This window comes from Cibotium barometz, chromosome 23 (genome assembly GCF_041138505.1).
Source record: "Cibotium barometz isolate CiBa-2024 chromosome 23, ASM4113850v1, whole genome shotgun sequence".
In the NCBI taxonomy this organism is placed as follows: Eukaryota; Viridiplantae; Streptophyta; class Polypodiopsida; order Cyatheales; family Cibotiaceae; genus Cibotium; species Cibotium barometz.
The window spans coordinates 50608323-50622939 of record NC_141068.1 but is presented as its reverse complement, the minus strand read 5'-3'; the positions used below and the strand labels follow the sequence as shown (position 1 = coordinate 50622939).

The 14617-nt window shown below is 46.2% G+C and overlaps 1 protein-coding gene across 3 annotated transcripts in view; it reads right to left on the bottom strand.

Moving 5' to 3' along the window:
• LOC147626065 (uncharacterized) overlaps positions 1-14617 on the bottom strand; it is a 97617-nt gene that overhangs the window by 56675 nt on the left and 26325 nt on the right. For all 3 annotated transcript variants that reach the window (XR_015268768.1, XR_015268767.1, XM_086817624.1), the window contains exons 2-5: positions 5043-5158; positions 4632-4700; positions 4444-4512; positions 4253-4327 (exon numbers count right to left, since the gene is read on the bottom strand). Coding sequence is in view for 1 of the 3 variants with exons in the window: in XM_086817624.1 (XP_086673750.1) it covers positions 4253-4327; positions 4444-4512; positions 4632-4700; positions 5043-5158 (329 nt within the window). In the remaining 2 variants the exon portion in view is untranslated. The remainder of the gene's footprint in view (positions 1-4252; positions 4328-4443; positions 4513-4631; positions 4701-5042; positions 5159-14617) is intronic.

The following is a 14617-nucleotide window of genomic DNA, read 5'->3' as shown; positions in this document are numbered from 1 at the left end:
CGTGGTTGCTTTGAAGAAAGCCATCGCTGAAAATTCAGCAATCATGTCTGATACAGAGGAAGAGTACTTCTATCATGAAGAAGAAGAGCAAGAGACTTCTCCTGAAAGAGATGTATCTGAGGATATTTTTGCAGGAGAACAGGCTGCAGATGATGAGCCTTATGAGGATGTAAGGCAGCCAGAAGATGTGCATGGTAAAGAGGATGATGATGCTCGGTTCAAAGATCGCTTGGCTAGTGTTATGGATACTTTTATGCAGCTCACACAGAGTGAGAGATTTGCTGAATTTATGAGATCTCGTACAGAGCCCCGCACAGAGCCCCAGAAAAAGAAGAAGAAGGTTCGTTCAAAGAATCTTTCTCATGGTCATAGTGGTACCACTCCACAGGATCCATCTCCTGCACAGTTTCCGAACATGCAGCATGCTTTTGGTGCTAATCCACAGAGTTCCTTCTATGGACAGCCACCTATTCCTCAGCAGAATATGCATCCAGGCTATTTTGGTGGTGGCTCGGTGTTCCAATCCATGACTGGGGGATATCCTCAGGGAGGCATGGGTATGTATGGGCCTTTTGAAGCCAATTTTCAGCCTGGCATGCAAGGGAATATGTATGGTGGTATGCAGTCCGGTATGCAAGGAAATGTGTTTGGAAGCATGCAACCTGGGATGCAAGGCAATATGTTTGGTGGCATGCAGCCAGGTATGCAGCATGGAATGTTTGGAAACATGGCTGGGATGTATGGTATGCCTGGTGTTGGAATGGGAAATGTTGACCCAATGATGGGTATGAATGTTGGGGGCAGCAATCTCACGAAACCACTTCCATATGATAATCTAACGCCTATGGGAAAGGCGAAGGATTACAAGGAAGGGGGAGCTGCAGTGAAGTTTGACACTTTCAGTGGGGCCAAGGATAAATTGAAGGCACTTACCTTTTTACAACAGTTTGATGCTGCTTTTTCTGGTGGGAATTACACAGAGTCCTCGAAGGTGAGGAAAGCTGCCACTTTTCTCAAGGGCAATGCTTTGCAGTGGTGGTCTACTCTTCTTTTGCAGGGCATAGCACCCACCACATGGGTCCAATTCAAACAGGTTTTCTCTTCCGTATGGCTCACATCTACATTTGAAGTGGATGTTATGACCGCATGGCACAAGCTGGATGCTTCAAAGTGTGATAGTTTGGAGGATTATAACAAGAAGTTTTGGGAAGCTCTACTCCCAGTGACTTCTTATCGTGCCGTGCCATTATCTGAGCAGGTTGAGAAATATTGTTGTGGGCTGCCCAAGGAGGTACGAGATTATTGTATAAAGACAAGAGTAACGAATATGTCACAGATGATTGAAAATGCTATGACAGCTAATGCGTTACTCACAGGTGGTTCATCTGGGTTTAAAGGCAGTAAGAAATTGGGCAAGAAAGCTGAAAAATTTGGGCATGCTTCTCGTGATGCTAAAGGGTCTACAGAGACAAAGTATAAGAAGTTGCCAATGCCCAAGAGGACTTCTGAGGAAAGACAGGCTTTGAGAGATGCTCAAAAGTGTTTTTACTGTACTGAAGAGGGGCATATGTCATTCAATTGTCCCAAAAGAACGTCCAAGAAGGACCCTGACAATAAAGGAGAGCCCAAGCCAAAGAAACCAAAGCCTTCTGCAGGCTTAGTTCCTGATCTTGTGGGGGAGCAGCTAGGTGGTGAAGCTACAGAGTTGTGCAGGGCATGGGGCAAAGTGAGAGATCAGAATGCTTTGATCTTCTTTGACACAGGTGCTAGAGCCAACTTCATTTCACCAGATTTGGCTAGCCGATTGGGGATTCGCGCAGAGGAGATGGGGCCGTTACATGAGGCTAATATGGCTTGTCCAGGGTATGCAGAACCCGTTACTCCTATCATTGGGAAGCTTCGGCTTCATTTGCAGGGTTATGTGGACAGCGAGGAGTTCTTCATCATGCCTTTGGATGGCTGTGATGTTTTGTTGGGGATGCCATGGTGCCACAGGGTACATGCGGTGGTGGATACTTACAATAGGAAAATTACTCTGACTCATAGAGGGAAAGAGCATGTATTGGATATAAAACTCAAAGGGGAATCTGTTCCTATTGTATCCGCTTCGGCGATTTCATCAGTAATGAAAAAGCATCTTTCCGCGTACTTGATTTATGTAAAGGATACACAGGATGATGAGTCTAAGTCTAATTTGTCAATGTTAGATAAGGACAGGGCTGATTTCTTAAGTGGGTTTCAAGACTGTTTTTCCGAGTCATTGCCAGGAGAATTACCTCCTGAGAGGCCAGAAGATCATGCCATAGATCTGATTCCTGGTAGTACTCCACCGAATAGACCGCCGTATCGTGTTAGTGCAGCCCAACAGGAAGAGATTATGAGTCAGGTGCAGGAGCTTCTAAATAAGGGGTTGATTCAGCCTAGCTCATCACCCTTTTGCTCACCTGTGCTTTTAGTGCAGAAGAAGGATGGTTCTTGGCGCATGTGTATAGATTACAGGGCGTTGAATAAGAATACCATCAAGAATCGATTCCCCATACCGAGGATCGATGACATATTGGACCGCTTACAGGGCTCCACAGTTTTTAGTCGTATTGACTTGAAAAGCGGGTATCATCAGATACGCATTAGACCCGAGGATGTGCATAAGACAGCATTCCGAACCACGTTTGGGTTGTATGAGTTCTTGGTTATGCCCTTTGGTTTAACGAATGCGCCTACCACATTTAACAGAATGATGGACAGGATTTTCAGGCCTCATAGAGAGTTTGTGGGCACATTCTTTGATGATATGATTGTGCATTCACAAACTGAGGAAGAGCATAGAAGGCATTTGGCCATTGTGTTTGCAGAACTCAGAAACCATAGGTTGGTGGTTAATGGCAAGAAGAGTGAGTTTTTCTTGCAGGAAATACATTTCTTGGGGCATATTGTGTCTGGTCATGGAGTCCGTATGGATCCAGCCAAGGTTGAGGCAATACTTAATTGGCCAGCTTTGAGAACCGTGCATGATGTACGCATTATGCCAGATGTATGCCCATGGCTGGCCTGCTTTGTGATCTTGGCTGATCAGAGGGAGGCACAGTGTGTTGCTTGAGGACACAGATCTGTGTGCATAGATCCTCTGTGCTGAGAAGGATTTGTGGGCCGTCAAATTGGACTTACAGGTGTAAACTCTTGGCTGGTCTTTGTGTTGTACTCAGCCATACATATTATTTTTAATTGAATAAAGAAATACCGCAAGGGGCGCCAAGCTTTGGGGCCAACAGGTGTCGCTGTGTTTTCAGATTTGGGCACTCTAGCTCCAATCTGTGTTTTGTTTCTCATCTAGACTACAAGTGGACGGGTGATTGCTCCTACCGCACTCTGGTTTTCTATCAGAGGCCGGTTTCAGAAGTATATATATGTGCTGCCCTCTCCCTCACATTCCATCATTCCTTGATCATTCTTGATCATCATTCTTGTTGATCACGTTGGTGAGCACCTTCAGCCCTCTGCCTACGGAGTCCACTCCTCACCTACGGGCTGGTTGTATCCATTCTTTTCTTGAGGATTAATGCACCAGCGTTTTGTTGCTTTCTCTCATCTCTCTCTTGGAGATTCAGCGTTTTTGTCATTCATCTATATCTTTCCGCTGCCCTCTAACACATTTCTTTTTCTTTTTCTTTTTGAGGCTTTTATATGATTCTTTTTCTATTTATCTTGCTGGTTTACCACAAAGTCAAGGTTCAGGAGATCTACAAATATGGAGACCCAAACATGCATCAAATAGTGATGATCCATAGAGCCCCACACATGGATCAAATAGTGATGAGCCATAGAGCCCCAAATATGGATCAAATAGTGATGGATCACCCTGTGTTCGGTAATGCCAAAATGCCTGGTCAAACTCCCACTTCATCACACCCTCCTATTCAACCAGTTTCTAATTCTCCCCCCGGAGAACTGGATGATGCAATCCCAACAAGCATAGTTTCACATGCTTAGAAATTGAAAACCGATTGTGACCATGCAGTTCATTACAACTTCTTGATTATATAGTTAGACAGCTGACCACAAGTAAGAGCCTTCACCTATAAAAGTCCATTGAGACAGCACATTTCAACAAATATGCAAAGTTTTTTTATCTCAAAGAAGCCAGCATCGCAGCAGTCCTTGTAAACTAGACAATCCAAAACATAACTCCAATTCTTTGATTATTACTGGGCTGAAAAAACTAGATCAGAATTGAAATTAAGGCTTGACTGCAAACCTTCCAGAAATTTTGCAGGATTGCTACCCTTTTTTTGGGTATGCTGCACTCCATCCAAACACTCCCTTTCTCAACCTGAAGCCCACCATTGTGCAATCAAAGCGCAAGAAACTTTTTTTTTATGACTGATTTTCCCAAATGTAAAAGAAATGTTGGAAAAGAGATTTCGAAAAAAAATGCCTTGCTTTCACCTGCATAGCAATGTCATCTTTTCCAATAAACCCATCTTCATCCATGGTTGCAATGCCCTTGCGAAGAGTCTACGGCAACAAAACCTCAAAGATGATGAATATTTCCTAAGAATACAAGAAAAGCTTCCTTTTGCTTAATGTCAGGTTGCCCTCCATACATGCAAGGTATTTTAAAAAAACTCTGCTACCTGTATTAAGTGACAAAAGTCACTGAACTCAGATGCAGTTAGAGCTATGCTCCAGCCACCAGCACCTACCTGAGAATTTCGACTCATCAGCAAGTATACTTAAGAATAATAAAAGGGTCAGTAACAGTTATTTCATAGCATGAAAGCTTTTAAGTGAGTGCACATGGTATACAGAGTCCAGAGACACATTCATCATGCCACAATTTCCAAAAAGTGGATCAAGGAGTACATGAGGACAATAGAGCTTTTTCTACACGTTGTAATGGCTAGGAGCTTGAATTTGCATTTTTTGTCATGTCTAAAACCCTTATGAGTGTACGCATTGTCTAAACAGTTTGGAAAGGAAGGGGATTTTTTTTTTCACTAAAGGAACCTGAAAGGATCTGTGTACATAAAACAAATCAGAAATACCACTGCAGAGAAGCTTTCCTCAGAATCTGGTGCTGTTTCATAGCCAAGGCACCACTCTTGACCTTTAATAACTTCGAAACCATTTTCTTTCGGTGGCTCGTCCGTGAAGTAACAACCTTTGAGCACAAAAAAAACAAAACGTAGTTATGACATCCCTGATCAAGGCAATGGCATCATGAAATTTGTAGGCCTTCTATGAGAATCAAAGTAATAACTTAACGACATCGAGAATCAATGAAAAAAAAAGCAGCAGGAAAGACACATGAAGACCATATAGTGAGTTTGGCAACTACAGGAGCACGCAAAAAAATTGATAAGTGTGGCGCTGTCCTATGAATTCTCAAGAATCTTGAAACCTGTGTCATTAGGAAGTCTTGATTGAATCCAAAGCACAAAAATACAGTGCACATAGCTGTGTATCCAAGAATAATGTGAAATATAGGACTTCAAAACTCAGATGGAGTAAGAAATAGTCCTGTCAGGTGCAATTGTGTCCCAAAAAATAGTTATGACATCCCTGATCAAGGTGATGGCATCATGAAATTTGTAGGCCTTCTATGAGAATCAAAGTAATAACTTAACAACATCGAGAATCAACGGGGAAAAAAAGCAGCAGGAAAGACACATGAAGACCATATAGTGAGTTTGGCAACTAGAGGAGCATGCAAAAAATTTGATGAAGTGTGGCACTATCCTATGAATTCTCAAGAATCTTGAAACCTGTGTCATTAGGAAGTCTTGATTGAATCCAAAGCACAAAAATACAGTGCACATAGCTGTGTATCCAAGAATAATGTGAAATATAGGACTTCAAAACTCAGATGGAGTAAGAAAATGGTCCTTTGAGGTGCAATTGTGTCCCAAAAAATAACAATGGAAGTAGGGGAATTGCTTGCATGGAACATGTATTTCACTCTGTAACAAAAAGTGCAATTACATTACATACAAGAGCTAAAAGAGGGCATGGAGTAGTGCATGATGCAACCTATAGCACCCACTTGTACACTTACATTACCTGGAGGGCTCCTTAACCTTGCAATTCTACAAGTTAGACCCCCTTTTTGGGCATTAACACAAAGGATTGTAATCTTCTTAAAAACTGTAGAACACTTGTGCCTGTGTGCTAGGGTTTTCTAGAGAAAGAAAGAAGATCGCTGCGGAATCATACATACACCACACACAAGAGTCCTAAACTACCGCTCTATATTATGTACAAGAAAAAAGTAATACAACTAAAATTTAAGTAGAAGATGTGGCTGAGAATGAAGACGTCAAATCACAGCCCTATGACCTACTCTGCACTCCTAATTAGCACTTTGCCTACAGAGAAACTCTCTGTGAAGCCCAACATTGAGGAAAACATATGAATATGACAATTTGGCTACCCATACATATATATGCACCAACGCTCTTGGTCGGCCAAGTTGTACTGCTGTCCACCACCCAAATGTTGTGTCACTACCGCAACATCATCATTGCCACGTGTCACTTGCACTACCCGACTCTGCCTATCGACTGCTATCTAATGTCCGGTTGTGCTAAGAAAGCGAGAGAGAGAGAGAGAGAGAGAGAGAGAGCTGTATTAACGTCTACTAGAGGCCGAACTCGACCTATGAGACAAATCAATGTACAACTGCCAATGTCTTCTGGATGTCCAAAAAAAAAGGACAAAATGAACATGAAATAAAGTATGAAAGTACTGAGCTAGTGGGGGGGTGTGATGGATGGAGCACTACTGCTAGAGGCTCAGTATGCAACCTATATGCGTAGGGTATACAAGAATGCAATGCAGATCTGTCTAGCTCCAACCAGTACCATAATGGGGGTGTAATATGTGATACATAGGCGATGGCGAGGCAAAAATACCTCGGAGCATGATCTCCGGGTGTGAGTGTAAGTGAGCTAGCCGCTCCTGGATATGGTGCTGATGTCGAGCCCGTATCTCTGTGATCTCCCTCTGATGTAGTCTGGGAGTCTGGTAACCTGGTGCGCTCGGTCTCCGCCCGGCTCGGAGGTCCGCAGCGCGCTGAAGTGTAACCCCCTCCTGTGTCAGGGTAGGCACTGGGATAGATCTCTCGAAGAAATCAATGAGCTGGAGCTGTCGCCCACCTCTCCCTGTGGTATGAGTCCATATCAGTGTCTCTCTGTGGCACTGTGTCTCTAACAAGAACTGGCCAAATCTGCGCTGGTCTACGGACTCCATGATCTGGCAGACTAAGGGATGTCCACTGAAGATGGTGGTGTATCGCTCTCTAATGACACTATATGCTCTGCATCTACATACATAATGTTCCTCACTCTCAACCTCCTCTCTTGGCATAGTCTGCATATCCTCTCTACTCTGGGGATCCGTGCTACCCTACCTGCCTCAATCTCAAGCTGGTGTGATGACACTCTAAGCTAGCTAATCGCCACTCGGACACTGTGAGGCATGTACACATCCATGTATCCATGTCTCTGTATGAATCCATCCGCCGAGATACGCATAAACTGATCTCTATATTATAGCATCTTTGGCGGTAGAGGCTGACTGGGTGTAATCCAAGTCTCTTGAGTGTATCGCTGCCATAAATCGTGCCGAAGGAGTCTGTTCCTCTCACTGTGAGACAGCTGGATGTGTGGTGCATGTATATCATACTAGAAAGGTGGCAGGTGATCTATGTCAAGACCATGCTGAGTGAGCCATTGTATCATATGTGAATACCATGATCTCCTATCTCCACTCTCTGCGAGCTGCCTGGACGCCTCAAAAGCTCTATGTGAGAGTCGATCTGATGGCATATCTCTAATCCTCTCTATGAAGCAGATCGTCTGGAAGAGGGCCTCTACTAGCATAGGAGGTGCAGCAAACTCCGTCCGGACAATGTCATGTGGGACGGAGGGTTTGCTGCGGATCATCCGTGAGAGCATGAGAATCTGAGGCCTCTCTATCTGAGACCATGTGGAGGTGGCGAGCCCAGGTGCCCATACTACTGCAGCATACATCAAAGCAGGGGTGACAGTGTGTCAAACAACCACCCCTTCGTGCGGGGCTCCTGGAAGTGTGTCTGGTGACACTGTCTCTCTAGCATGGCTAGAGCTGCATACCCTCGTGTGAGTCTATCCCTGGCTGCCTGTGCAATAGTAAATCTTCCTGGCACACTCGTAAATGTAATCCCCAGGTACACATATAACTCTACCACCTCTACCTATCCTCCTGCTAGTGTGAAGATGGCCTGTCGTCGAACCGGTCCTGAGGTGTGGAAAATGTATGAGACCAAAGTGATACAATAATGTTCATGGCATATCTCATCATGGAATGGAAAATAAAATAGAAACAAAAACATAACTATCTCACTGGGTGATACAAATGGAATACCAAGAACATAGAGACATGAGAGGAGCATCAGCCCCCACTCTCCAAAATATCAAGCATGGTGCTAATGAGTATGGCCAAGAGGTCTCCCTCACCTACATCTCGTGGAAAGGTAGCTCGATGGCATTGGAGCAAGTTCTGGATCTGGAGCTCATGGGGGTATTGCGGCCGGAGTCCAAGGGGCTGGGGGCATCGGGCATGCTGGAATGCAGAGGCTGTGTGAAAACAGTATTTTCCCAGCCCTAAAAAGGGGATTTTTCTGGGTATTTTTGGTATTATTTGTCATCAGAGCCTACACCCTTCACGTCTCGCAGCACCCTTGTCATCAGAGCTTGCACCACCACCACTCGTGTCATGTGCAAGTTTGCCCATGGGCATGTCCAAAAGCTAGTCCAAAAGGTGCAGCCAGAAAAAGATCAGTTAGAAACAGAATTTAGGAGCATGTTATGCTGTTTTGGCAGGAGGATATCTGATGGAAGAGGTGGTGTTGCTGTCGGCCAACATAAGAATAGAATAATGAACATGTCGGCTGCATACCATGTGTCTTTTTGGACTTGAAGCTGGCCGACCAGTAGTCGCCCAGGCCATCAGTGATTTTCCAGCCTATAAATAGGCATGTTTGCTCATTGTTGTATTCATTCATTCCTCTAGGGAATGGGTCCTTAGGGTCCTTAGAGTAGGACTAGATTTTGGTGTTTATCACCTTTTGTATGAGGCAGCCTAGGGCTGTAGAAAAGTACCTTTTTGTACTATATGAAATATACTGAATTTCCAGCATGTCTCTCTCTCTCTCTACTCTCCCTTCTGTTTGCATCTTTGCATCAGCATGTTCTCAATAGTGTTTAGGGCTGAAAGAAGACCCCCAGACCTTCCGCGTGTTACATTGGTATCAGAGCATCAGGCTCAGCAAGGCTAAACGTTGTTTCAGCCCCATATGATGGTGTACAGGTCCAAGGTACAAGAAAGTGCACAGGTACGAAGCCCAAGGCAAGGAACACAAGATCGGGAAGAGCTCCCAGGAGGTTTGTTGGTGGTGTTCCACAAAGCCAGAGGGGATGGCAGTCTTGTGAGCCAGATAGGTTCTCGGGCAACGGTTCCAAGGGAGGATTATCCTCCAAGGGGTGGAGTGAGAGTGCCAGACTCATTTCTCAGGAATGAAGACCAAGACAGTGTTCAGAGTCAAGGCAGGAACGGATTGGGGACTCGATGGAACAGATGCATAGATCTTATTCAGAGTCAGAGTGGTTTTGGAGACCGGGACAGGTTTTCAGTGAAAAGGGTTGCCAGAGTTGGATGGATGACAGGGGGGTTCAGAAAAGTACCTTATTCTACTATGTGAAATATACTGAATTTCCAGCATGTCTCTCTCTCTCTCTACTCTCCCTTCTGTCTGCGTCTTTGCATCAGCCTGTTCTCAGTAGTGTTTAGGGCTGAAAGAAGACCCTCAGAGCTTTCGCGTTTACAACTCGGGAGAGGAGCCCTCTCTGCTCTTCATCTACCACCTCATGTACAGCAACACCCTTGTCACCAGAGCCTGCATCACCTCATCTTCCACTGCCACTACCACCTCAAAGTGCCTCTGCGTACACCGACGCGAGCCTTCGACACCGACCACCTCTCGGAGTGCTTTGCCTCACATCGACGCGAGCCTTTGTCATCGATCGTGCTTCAACTCCGACATCATTTCTGCTTCTACACTGGTCTTTCTACTCACAGTCACCTCACATCAGAGGGCTCTTGTACATATGTTCACTCACCATTATATATAGACTCACTCACCTATTTCATGCTATGTTGTTTTGCTCTGATCTTTTGTACATATAGTCCTTTCGTCCTTTTGCCCTCACAGCTCGGTCCGTGATAACTCCTCTCGGGCAATGTGGGTCCGGAGCAGCAGCCCAACGTCAGTCCACAAGATCCATTGTATGGGTGTCCTCCACCTCCTGGGTCTGGAAGAAACTGTCAGAATGCACAGCGGAAGACTAACGCACGTAGGAGACGCATCACCATCGAGCACCACGAACACCGCCAACAACGGGCACTCAAGCATCCCTCCACCGGGCTCCCATCTCCCGGTGAGCTGCCTCCCAATACACCAGCCGGAGGAGATGACTATGACAAGGTGCCACTCTAGCCTATATATGGCTCTTCAACTTCCCATGCTTCCACTTATGGGATAATCCAAGGCACCTTCTAGCCATAGATCACACGCTCGAAATCGCCTTCCAACACCCTCCCTCGATTCGAGGCTCTGCAAGCCACCGAGGCGCGAGGGGGTTGCCCAGGACCACACACGCCCGGGCTTTAATACCATGTCAAAATACGCAGTGGAGATGATAACCAAATCTGAGACCACAAGAGCAAGTAGATTGCAAAAAATAGACAGCACAAGAGAAGGAGAGAGATATGCGTGTAACTCTGCTCTATATACACAAGATCTCGAAGTGATACAAGATACAATGGCAAGGGGCTATGGGGCCATTTTATATGGCCCCAAGAGAGCAGTCGGCCAGTAGCAGGGGCAGCCGACAGGCACCCGACTGCACTCAACACCAGTCGGCCAGCAGAATGAAGTCGGCCAGCATCTAAGAGGTCCACTGTCACCAATTGGCCGACCATTTGGTCCATCTCCAGATTTTGTCTCTCGTTCACTTGAGGCCAGGCCAGTGTCTCATGTGAAGAGGCCAGTATTTTGCTGACATGGACGGGAGCCAGACTGGTGCCGCCCGTGTGTTAGCAGGATGGTGTCATATGGACGGGAGCCAGACTGGTGCCACCCGTGTATGACCTGGACTGTGTTCGACCCATGGGATTGTCACGCCATGGAAGAGCCAGTATTCGTGCCGTGTTTTGCCTATGGGACTGTCACACCATAGGGAAGCTCGTGCCTGGAACTGTGTCTTACCTATGGGACTGTCACTCCATAGGAAGACCAGGTTTTTATGTTTTAGTCGTGCCAGTTTTTGTGCCGACAGATATTTTGTACTTGTTCCATGAACGGGAGATATGTCCATGTTACTATTTGCACATGCACACATGTTTTGCATGTTTGAATTTGTTTTCGCATGACATGTATTTTTGTGTTTGCCTGCTTGACGTTTTACTTGCTGAGCGGGGACGCCTGCTAGTGAGTCGTGAAGTCTGCTCTGTCTTCTGACGAGTTTTAGTGCATGTGAACAGGTGGTAAGTATATTAACATGTTGTTTTAATTTTTAACCTTTTGATTTATAAGATTACAGGTTCACACCCACTTAAAAGTGGGCACCCCGTTTGGGCACCCACTTAGGGGCCAAGGTGGGGAGCCCCACTTAAGTGTGTGTGGGAGTGGGCATGGTCACCTACCACATCCCTTTGGAACTGGCCACCCACATGCAAACGTGGGGGGCCAGCCAAATCAAAGTGTTAACTCCACCTTAAGTTTTATAAAAAAAGCCTTCTCCTCCAAGCGTGAAACAACCCGGCGATCACCTTCTTACGTAGAGGAACCGGCGACCATCTCTTCGCATGTTTTCTGTGGCGGCTGTTGAACTGCTGCGCTTACTCATCCAGGCGACTGTTTGCAGCAACCAGCAAGTAATCAGACAGCTGCACCTCCCCAGGCTACGCATGCCCCTTCAGGCGGCTGTGGCTGTGCACCTCCAGACAGGCAGCCCAACAGGCTGCACTACCTGCCACAGCAGGTGGCTGTGCGCCTGTTTCCAGCCAGCAGAACCCTCCTCTTGCAGGCAGCTGCATGTGTGCACTCCCTTCATACCAGGCTGCACTTCATCCCCAGCAGGCGGCTGTCCCTCACAGCAGACAGCAACCCTCCACCTCTGGCGGGCGGCTGCCCTTTCCTCTTGCAGGCAGCTCTGTGTGTCCACTCGCTTCATAACAGGCTGCTCCTCCACGCCATCTTCTCTCCACGCTGCAGCCAGGTATCTTCTCCCTTGCAAGAGGGTACTCCTTCTCTCACAGCAGGCGGCTATGGTCTTTGCGGTGATACTTGTCTTGGTGGCTGCGCTAAGTTCACCACGAGGCGATTGTGCCACCCCAACAAGGTGGCTGTTTCTTCAACAAGAGGACTTCACATCTCCTGGGTGGCTACATCTTCTACACAAATACCACGGGTATCGGTCCTCTATCAGCCATCCACAAGTAAGTGAATTTCATATTTAAGTAAAGTATTTTGTGTTAAATCTGATAAGGGATTCCCGACTCCCTATACGGCCAACACCCGTTCGGTGCCGAGTAGTCCAAGTCTATTGGAGAACCTCGGTCCAAAGGTGCTGAGATCGGGAGAGCCAGGCGTTAGTACGAGAGCGCCTGTTTGTGCGTGGTCTCGGAACACCAGTGAGGCGCTCTCCGCGGAGTCCAGTGAAAGCACAGGACCATAGAGACTGGACCATGCTAGTGATCGTTCTGCTTCGAGTATCGACTTCGAGCGCCGACTTCAAGCATATTTGTTTGGTATTGTTTTCATATGTACATGGACATCATCTGGTTCTTGGAACCCATGGAGCATTGTATTTGTTAAATACTCCCAATAAATATATCGTATATTGAGGGGGGGGGTCGGCCCGTTCCGGCCCCAGTGCTAGTGTCCATCTTTCCATTTCATTTCATTTCAATTTCAAGTTGTATTAAGTTGTCCATTTCAAATTGTGGTTTTAAAGTTGTGCTATTAAGTGTGTGGGTGTCCAACGGAGTCTTCCCACTTGACGGGATCGGTTTCATTGGTATCAGAGCACGATTGTTTCCCTCTTCCTAGTGGGGAAACGAACCTCTGTACTGGACATCCCGCTTTTAGCACACTTTAAACACAATGGACAGCCAAGGCAACCCTTTGGAAGTGCCAAATTCGAGGGGCCATCTAGTGCCTCTCGTGGGTCTGATGCCCTGCAAGGAAGACACAAGCCCCTTGAAAGGGTTAATGATAGTGAATCAAAGGGTCGACTGTCTCCAGGAAAGACAGTCATGCTTGAACAAGAGCCTGATGCTATGAGGGCTGAAATGGAACATATGAGAAAACTTTTGCAGGCTCAAGAGCAAGAGTTAAAGTTTTTGCATGAAGATCCCCATGTGCAAAGTGCTATTGAAGCCAGGAAGGCTGATGCAATGGTAGATGTAACTTTCGAGTCCATGGCACGGGAAGTGGGCAAGAAACCAAGGGAGTTGGCACTTGCCTACCTTCTCCGTAAAGGTGATATCAAAGAGGGGGATGACGGAGAGCTGAAATTCAGAAATCCACCTCGTTTGAAGCATGGAGATCCCGCATCTCAAAGGCTGAAATCTTTTATGCAAAAGGGAGAGGTGACAGTCACCTCTCGACATGCATCTTCTCCACAAGGCACTAAGCCTGACAGATATATGTATGCCAGTGCTCATGGAGGGCATGAAAGTCACATGCATGCAAGACATGTATCTCATGGTGACAGGTCTGCTTCCAGAAAAATTTTGCCTTCTGAATTGTCTCATGGAGAGACATTACCATATGCAGGTAAGTCACATTCATCTGAGTTTCGAGTTCGAGGAGCACATGCCACCGTGCCTCATGAAACTTCTATGACGGCCCATGGAGCCCATGCAGATAGGGCTGCCCCGTTGGATAAGGGGAAAAGAAAAAGAGAAGACCATGAGCCTCATGCCAAGAAGCTCAAGGAATTCAAAGCAGGTGACAAATCTGTCAAATTTGATGTCTTTCATGGTGAACATGATGCTTCTAAAGTGTTAGCATTTGTGGCACAGTTCGACATTGCTTTTAGCGATGAGGACTTCACAGAAAAGTCAAAGGTACGCCATGCTAGCATGTTTTTGAAAGGGACCGCTGCTCATTGGTGGATCACTGAAAAGATCACCAAGGATCCCATCTCCACTTGGAAGGAATTTAAAGACAGATTCTATGCTCAGTTTTTGCAACCAAATGCGGAGCAAACTCTCACTCAAAAGTGGGACAGGCTGGAACAAAGAGACAATGAAAGCGTGCAACAGTATGTTAACAAGTTCTGGAAAGTGTTACTGGAAGTAACTCCCTTCATGCAAATCACTGAGGATGAAAGAAAAAGGAAGTTTCGTTCTGGACTGCAACCAGCATATCGATCGGGCATTGAATTGCACCCGAAACATACGTTGCAACAGCTCACAGCTTCTGCTCTTGCTACGGAGCAATTGGTGCTCAAGATTAAACAGGATCAAGGAGGTTCAAAAGGGAAAGACAAGGCTGTCCCAAATCTGCAAAAGG